The following is a 9,572-nucleotide window of genomic DNA, read 5'->3' on the forward strand; positions in this document are numbered from 1 at the left end:
GTGCTTCAATTAGAAAAATGTGAAGAAAACAAATCCAATGCTGTCTGCACCGTAAGAGATGATGTCGCCACAAACGATGGCGTAAGAGATGATGTCGCCACAAAATAATGATTATAAATACAGACGTATGAGAATTGATAAAGCATAGATAGCCCTTCCTTGAGTGAGCTGAGCTTGTTCAGAACAAAGCTCAGAAGCCATCTTAATGGAGGTGCTCAATTCTCAATCTCAATCTCCAACTCAGTCTAAATTGGCCCTGGAGAATGTGCTTGGCATGAAGGGCGGAGATGGAGATTCCAGTTATGTCAACAATTCTTTATGTCAGGTACAAAACACCCATTCAATTTCTTTCTTTTCTTTTCTTTTCTCTTTTTTTTTTTGTGTTTGTTGGCTAATTCCAGTTTGTAAGACAGTCTTCCTGTTCTTGGCAACTTTTTTCTGGTCAGGTCTATGACTTGTCACTATTTAAGTTTTTTCTTTTCCAGAATAAGTATTTTCCAGTGCATTAGCTCACGTTTTCAATATTTTTTGCACCTTAACTACTGTGAACTCTGTTTCTTATACTAAATCTGGAATTGGAAATTTTACTGGTGCAGTTAAAGATGGTTCAAGCTTTGAAACCGATTCTGGAGCGCAGCATTCATGAGAATATGAGATTTGAGTTTAATAGGCGAGGAATACTTAGGATAGCAGATTTCGGGTGTGGAACTGGGCAAAATACACTTGTGGTAGCAGACACCATTGTCAGAGCTCTGCAATGCTCACTTGAGGAACGGGAAATGCCAGAATTCGAGGTTTATTTCACCGACCTTCCCTCAAACGATTTTAATTTGCTGTTTCGAACATTGCCTCCGCCCTAACAAGGCTTTACCGATACGGATGGTAATGGTCTCTGTGATATAAATCCTGTGGCCGCAAGATCTTACTTTGCAGCGGCTGTGTGTGGATCACATTTCAAACGTCTCTTTCCACAGAAAAGCTTGCATTTCTGTCATTCTTCTGCCAGTCTCCACTGGATTTCACAAGTGAGTTATAAAATGATTCTTTCTCCATACATGGGTACATAGGAGTGACCTGATACGATGTAAATGCAGGTGCCAGAGAGTGTTCAACAGAGGAGGTCTCCTCGTGTGTACGTTTCAAATGATTGCGAGGGGATAGTGGGGGCTGCGTATCTGCACCAGTTTAACACGGACTTCACAGCATTTCTAAATGCCCGAGCAAGAGAGATTGTTGATGGGGGATCCATGTTTATATCTCTGGTGGGTCGTAATGCAGGCACCCAACTAATGGAGGAGCAAGGAATATTAGGAAATATTGCGCGCCACTTAGAATATGCATTTGAGGAACTAGTCAATGAGGTTTATACCTAATGCATTCTCGCTCCCCACTATCTATAAGCTTGTTTTTCCACACCCTAGGATGAGTTCTAGTTTAGGAAATTTTCAGTATGGTTATTTGTCTTATAGGTTAGGGTTTTAGTTTTAAATCTAAGTCCTCAGTTTTAAAACAAATAAATGTTTGAAATTATATGTATTGTGGTATAATGTGGATATTTTCATTCGCAGGACATTGTTGAAAGGGAGAAATGGAAATCATTCTATATACCTTGGTTTGGTCCAAGTTTAGAAGAGGTGGAGAGCATTGTGAAGAAAGAGGGATCGTTCGAAATTGGGAATATGAGGGTCTTAGGAGGAGTTCCAATGCATCCAATGACACATTGGAAACAAGGGGAAGAAAAAATGTTTGGAATATTTGTAGCAAACCAATATAGAGCACTATTTGAGAATATTATAGAAGTTCATTTGGGAAGTGAGAGATTGACTGATGAATTCTTCTTAAGAATTGCTAAAAGAGCTTCTACTCAGTTTGAAGAGTATATCCCCAAAGAAATAGAGTTGGTTGTTGCTCTTCTCATTAAAAATGGAGCACACAATAATTCCTATTAATGAAGAGATTTTGGTGTCCTCAATCTCTTCATTACTTTTATGTAAAATGTAATTAGATTATGCTTATATAGTGACTACGAAATGACTAATTCATAGCATGCATTTTTTGGGTATTATATCCCTATATATACTATGTATTATATTTTGCTATTTAAGTATAAATTTCATTTGTAATGCAATAACTTTTTAAAAGGGGTAAATGTTTTTGATCAAGAGCTATGAGTTCATGAAATTACAAAAGAGGCACCTCATTCCCAACATAAATGCTCAACAACAACAATAATACCTCAATAGTTTTGAACCTTGATGACAAGAACAACAACACCATAACTTAACCATCACACTATGCCAATATCGACATTGCAATAAATTTAGATTAATATTATTAATTATGTCATTCAAATTAATTTAAGTGTATACTATTAATTATATTATCACAAATAATTTAAATTTATTATGTTAATTATATTATTAATATTTATTTATATATTCAAATTTATTATTAATATTACAATCAACAATAGAGACCATACACTTGTCTATCAAAATGCCCCATACCATAAGCTATTATCTACCAAAGTCTTTGTAACAACCCTATACACCCCAAAACCATAACAATATACATATCCGAAAGTTGGGATTCCCTAAATCTACATACAATACTGCACTAAATATTATCATCATATAGTATTAAAAAAATAGGAAGAGCACCACAACTAGGAAGTCACCTATGCTTTACCATGCACCACCACCATCGCCCTTACTTTCATGACACATTCTAAACCACAAGCACTATGAGCGGCCAATTTCATTTTTGATGAAATAACATCCCTAGAAATGGAAGTCATCACCTTGTCATCATCCATAGTCTACCTCGTGTCCTCATCATCAGAGATTGACCCTTCTGACACCAACTACCTCTACAACCACCCAATACCACCCTTTTATAGGTCCAACAATTTCTTGAGAAACAAAGTATTCCTCACCACCAACACATGCCATTGAAACACCCCCATTTCTTACCCATACACAAAGAGAGGAAATTTCGCCACCTCCTTGCCTTGCTAGTGAATGATAATAATCCTTGGCCAGAGGATTCATCCTCTTGCCTTCCATTTTATTCAAAACATCCTTCAATTCTCCTAAATAGTATTTCTTGATTATTTTCCTATATAGAGCACCCACCATTTCCTTTTCCTCTTCAAAACCTAATAGAAAGGCAACAAACATGCTAGATATGTCTGTGTTAACTCTAGATATCAGTGTTTAGGAACTCATCAACCGAAATTCTTTGGACCACATGAATAACCATTCCATTGCTAGAATCAAAACCCGCTTCAACCTCTTCTTTAAAATGTCCTTTCTCAAGGACATTTGCCTCTTTCTGAACTAGATCCTAATAAGTGTATCCATATTCACCAACCAAGTTCTTAAAACTCAATGAGGAAGAAAGGGAAGCCAGAATATTTATAATCTTCCCTTATCACCTCAACTAATGATGTGTCTCATCTTTTGATGTACTCATAGCATAATTTTTTTTTACCATGTCTCACCCCAAAATCTAGCAGTAAAGTCAGAGTTGATTGATACACATGAGTGATTCCTAACATAGTTGTCCTCCTTGTTGTGTTGGCCAATGCAATGAACAACACATCACCAAGATTTATATCACCATGATGTCATATGATCTTTGTTGGATTCAACCACCTCCCAAAATAGATGCCATACTTGTTTCACTTCACCTCACTATGTTGAATGAAATAGCATACACCTAATATGGTACGAGGTAAAACACTGAACTCATTATCTAACGTCCCACTCACCTATGACACTCAACATGACCTCTGCCACATCACACCTTTTTTTGTCCCCTCTCACCACCTCAGCCACTTGTTTTCTAGTTCATTAGCTTCTCAATTCCTCTCTCAGTATATCAGAACTAACCCAATACCTATGATCATCTGATAGAAAGTTCTCCCCAAAACCCATTGGACAATGAATAATATAAGGTTGTGGCATGTCTTGAAGACACATTGCAAAGGTGTCTTCATAATCTATCCTACAAAATCTATTTGATGTTGGCATGAAACAAGATGAATAGGCATCTCCATCTCAAAATGAAAGAGGATTTTTATAAAAATGTTTGTAATGCAAAGTTATTGTATCTAGTTTACTTAATAGGCTTAGTAAATGAGTGATTACAATACATTTCTTCTTTCCAATTTTCCTCATTAGCCTAGAGTTCCTCCCATTGAAACACCCAAAAATAATTTCTATGTCTTGTCTATCATCCTTCACCATGCCCAAAGCAAACATGCTCTAGTATTTCATACTTCAAGCCTTCACCTCTATTGATAGCCATGTTAATCAATTGATACACTCTCATTTTAGTTTCCTATATACATTCTTGGGAATGTAGTCTGTAGATTCAATAGTTCATTTTGAATTGCACAAACAATTGAATTTAATTTTCATTCTTGGAGGCTTTTTTATCTTACTATATTGATTCTCAAGGTGGAGTCTCTTTCTGTCTGACCTTATCTTTTCTATGTTTGATCATATTTGTAGCCTCAAGAGTAGAGTATGTAGTTTCACTTTGTCGCTAATATCCTAGTTAAGAGGTTTTGATGCTTTACATAATATGTCTCCCTTCCAATCTTGAATGATATATTTAGCACTAGAAGGGCCCATATTCCTTTTTAAAGAACTATCGTAATCCAATTTTACCCATCCAAATTGAGGCAGTTTCCATTTTGACTTTGGCCTTTTCTTAATGTTCAAAACACCCCCAACTTCGCTAACACGGGAAGAAAGATTAAAATAAATAATATGAATAATTTTATTAATTTGAATCAATTTTGAAATATTTTTTATAAATTAATAATAGTACAAATTAAATATATCTTTAAAGAGAAAAATACAATACATAATATATAGGTATATAATATCAAAAGAATACATGCTATGAATTAATCATTTGATAGTCACATATTATATAAGCATTATCTATTTTTTTTTAAATAGAAAAATGATGAGATTGAAGATACAAATATCTCTTTATTAATAGGAGTTATTGTGTGCCTTTTTTTTAGTATGAAGAGAAACAACCAACTCTATTTCTTTCATGTATCTTAATATAGTTTTTTATTAGACTAAAATAGATTTTTAAGGGACTACAAAACCTTTTACAAATAAAGGACAACTAGCACTAAGAGAAAACTAGACTCAAACCAACAACTAGCCAACAACAGAACAAAAAGAAACCAAAGGGTTGACAGACCCAAAGCCTATTGAATGTTATTTTAATGTTTGAGAAGTTTCAACATTCTTGCAAATCACACCCTCTATTATGTTCAAAACATCACGGACAATATGGGCTTAAGACCAAGAATGGGTCTTGTACCTGTTTCATGTTGATATACAATAGCATTGTTTCCTTTGTCCTCCACAGTAGTAGAAGGGGAGATAGAGCTACCCTTTGTCAAACCTTTAAGGGTTTTCACCTTTTCATTCAGTTGCTTGAAACCATCAATATTATTCTACATAATAGTTATACTCATAGCCACAATGACCCTAATCCTATCATGAACCTTATGGATGGTCTCTTCAAGAAACTTGATCTTTCACTCATGATTTGTCTTCATATTTTTCACATCCTTTGCCACATTTTTTATAAGAGCAAGCATTTTGTCTGCATTGTCCAAAGAAGGAACCTTGTTCAAACTATTCTACTCCAAATCCAATTTATTATTAAGGGTATTAACCCCATCCTTAAGAAATTTGATTCCAAACATCATCCATTTAAAAAGGTTGTTTTGTCCCTCTGTCACATCCTTGGCCACTACTAGCATGTCCCCTATTCCAATGGGAGAGGACCCCTTATCCATTCTCATGGGGATACCTTTCTCTACTTCAACAAGGATATGAATGTAGATTTTTATCCATTGCGAGTCCATCCCATAATCACAAATGTCAACCTTGTCCCCTATCTCCTCATCTATTTTATTTTTGACATTCACATTTGAATTCTCCTGAGTCTTCTTAAATTCAGGGGAACTGGTCTTCTTTTTGTCTCCAATCGTAGAAGGAGACAAGTTAGGGCCTTTTTTCCTTCTCTTCAGCCTTTTTGAACTTTGAAAATTTAGAATATTCTTGCACCTAATATTTATCCCTCTTAGCAGAGCTTGGGGTTAAGGATTTTGAAACAGACTCTACTAAGGGTACATAATCATAGTCCTCTTTATTTGTTTCATACCCATGGGGCCAACTAGGGGAAAAATTAGCCTTCTTAGGGTGTTTGTGATTATCAATATGATAGTGAGCTTCATCATCAAATGGGGCATCTTGAGGGTCGATGGAGAAATTAGATAAATGCTAGCAAAAATTTAGGGAAAACTTAATTTAATATTTAGAGTAAGATAGTTTTGGTTGAATAGACAAAGCTTTAGCATGCTCCATGATAAGGAGAATGAGACCTTCATAGAGAATGAAGGATTTGGGATTATTTCTATGAGCATTAATTTAATGGTAGAGAGAAGAGAGGAGATAAAAGGGCAAAGAAGTTAATCTATCATGCTTAAAATGATTTAAAATCATGAAATGATAGCTAAACAGGCTTGAAAATTAGCCATCAACAGTTAAGTACCACATGATAACTTTTGCAACTTTATCCCAAAGGGGTTTGATGGACGCATGGTCATAACCCCCATTTTTAGTCTTCTTTCTCTTCTCCCATTTGCCTTACTTAATATATTGACTACTTCACTAGACACCTTTTGATCCCTATAAAGTTTTTTCCTTCCACCAACATTCCCATGATTTTGGCAATAACATCTTCAGTGACAAATATTTTGATAGCCTTATACACAAACAAAATCTTATTCTCCCACCCTTCAAGAAAAGCATTGGTCACTAGTGGGACATGGGAATGGAGTTTCTCTAGATATGGAGTAATCTCTCCCATCTAAAGTTTATCCCAAACAAGATATTTGTTCTATCATTTTTCATAGGACGTGGGATCTACCCTATTTCTCTCTCCACCCATAATATTAAAGTAACTAAAAGAGAGCCAACAACTAGACAAGCCAAACCCCAAAAAGAAAATGAAAACCAAACTGGCAAAAACCTCAAGCTAATAAAACTTGTAAATAAGTGTCCTACCTTTTCCTTCCATAATGGGAAATAGACATCTCATCCTTCCCATTTGTATGAGCCAAGTGTAATGAGCCATCATTACAAAGACAACCATCCTTTTAGCATAATGGACTATCATCAGTAATGAGATTTTTAATTTCCATTGGGATTCGATCGTAAGTCCCCCACCATAAGATATTAGGTTGCTTGACACCAATGTTAGCAAAACCATCAACAACTTTATTACCTTTGTGAAAAACATGTGACATTTTATAATCATCAAAGATTTAATTGATTTCAATGCTATCAAGGATTAGGCTTTTTGTTTCCAACTAGGATCCTTAACACCCCTTAGATAGTTGATAATGTTTAATGAATCACTCTTGAGCTAGATCTTCTAATAGTCATTAGAGTCTACCAATTTGATTCCAATGTAGGTTGCATTTGCCTTGCAATAATGGTTTGTTTGGATTCCAAAAGGGAGGGCCACAACCAAGACAAACCTACCATTATGATCATGCACCACATCTTGATATAGTTATTGCGTACATAAAGATGTTCTTTTGTGATAGTGAATTCACCATACAAAATGGATCAATAAGCACTCCACATGAGAGATTCCCTTTAATCTTTTCAATAATGTATAATGGTCCATTAGGTGCTATAATAATATATCTTGCATCAAAGATGATGCAAGGATCACACTTAGGCTTAGGTTCCTTAATAAAGTTTACAATCATTGGATCTCCTTACACTCTTTCCATTTGAATTCTCATTATATTATTTGATAGGTTAAACATGTGAATTTGAAATCTCTATCAAACAGAGCATGGATGATTTTGACAACACAATTTTTTTATGAGGGTATTAGTTTTCACAAAAATTCACTTTTCACAATAGTAATCCCTTACAAATATATTTCAATACATTAAAGATACAATAACCTAAACTTGTAACACCTCTTCTATTGTTTCATATTCAAACAACAAACCTTTCATTCCTCATTGTGTCATGACCTAAGAAAACTCTTTTTCTTCGTAAACTTTTTTTTCTAGTAGAAATGATAATATCTAGGATATACAACAACTTTGAGCTTTGTCATTATTTAATACAAAATTCATAATCATCTCAAAAAAATTAAAGGTTGTTTACCATAAATCTCCAATCTTTATAAATTGAAAATATGTTCACAATATTTCTCCAGCATTTTCTCCAAAGAGACTAAACTATTTAGATAATTGATAATTGATTATCATCTACCTCTCCACGTCTCTTTTAATTTGGTCACTTTTTCAATAGGCAACCCTATGATAACTCTAAATCTCTTTTATGGTCCAAAAACCTATATTTTTAGAGAAGACTTCAAATGAAAAACTATTGAATTAGGATTTGGAAGTAAAAAGATAATGGAAATCTTCTACTTGGATCTTGACAATCTACAATTTGTGTTTGTCTTAAAACCTAGGTATGTGAGAGGGAAAATATACTTTGATGTATTTGATGAACAACATGAAAATATTTATAGAAGAGTACAAAATAGTGACACCATAAATTTCCATAATTGGTAGTATAATGATCTAATAAGTGGTAGTATAGTTCAAGCAATCTAGTATTTTAACTAGTGTGATAATACTTGCTAACATTTCCCACTTATTAAATTGTTCTCACAAATGTAGCCTAAAAGCTCAAATTTTACCTTGTCAAGGGATTCCCCTTGAGGCTTACATCATAAAATTTGTTGATTACATAACATAAATATAGATTTTTGAGAAAATATTCTTTGAAGAAACAAATTCTAAATCAAGTGAATCTCCATCAAGCTATCTTATGACCCTTAGAAGGGTGTAGCTTTAAGCTGAACTATTGATTTCTTGGTTCTAAACTCTAGAACCATATATTTGTGAACTATTTGACAACAATCCATTTGTAGATGCAATAGAGCTCCATCAAGTAGTTTGATGACCCTTGAAAGGGTATAATTCTAAATCATAGTCTTATAGATTTGTAGGACAACAATTATATATTAAGATCAACACCAAATACCTTACTTGTCCTTAAAGATAAAACTTTACAATACATACGTTCTTCATGTCAATCAACATAAAAAAGGAAAGATAAAAGAAAAAAACTAAATCCAAAAATTCTTCTCATTAAAAGCACCATCACAAAGAGAGAACCTAACTTGAGATTATGGAAATTCCTCTAGTGCCACTAGTCTCAAAATGTGAAGGCTCAAAGTACAAATCCATTCTTAGTATCTTTAAGACCATACTCTTCAACAAATGTACCATTTGGGGGTTCCTTATCCTCAACATTAAACACTTTCCCACTTATTCGACTCATTGGTTGATGCAGCAAAATATGAGTATTAGGCAAGACAAGTTGTCTCCCCCATTTCTTGTTGCTAAGACTATGAATGCATTTGATCTACATATTCCTAAACGTATAGTGAAAAATTATTTCCTATATAATTGAATTGCATCACAAATG

The 9,572-nt window shown here is 34.2% G+C and overlaps 1 protein-coding gene across 1 annotated transcript; it reads left to right on the forward strand.

Moving 5' to 3' along the window:
• The first annotated feature begins 205 nt into the window (after positions 1–205).
• On the forward strand, positions 206–1,949 carry LOC131075541 (indole-3-acetate O-methyltransferase 1-like). The gene is made up of 5 exons (XM_059221012.1): positions 206–325; positions 597–835; positions 920–1,025; positions 1,095–1,361; positions 1,569–1,949. The coding sequence occupies exons 1-5, from the start codon at positions 206–208 to the stop codon at positions 1,947–1,949; spliced, it is 1,113 nt and encodes a 370-aa protein (XP_059076995.1).
• Positions 1,950–9,572: the final 7,623 nt, after the last annotated feature.

Source organism: Cryptomeria japonica, chromosome 5 (genome assembly GCF_030272615.1).
Source record: "Cryptomeria japonica chromosome 5, Sugi_1.0, whole genome shotgun sequence".
In the NCBI taxonomy this organism is placed as follows: domain Eukaryota; kingdom Viridiplantae; phylum Streptophyta; class Pinopsida; order Cupressales; family Cupressaceae; genus Cryptomeria; species Cryptomeria japonica.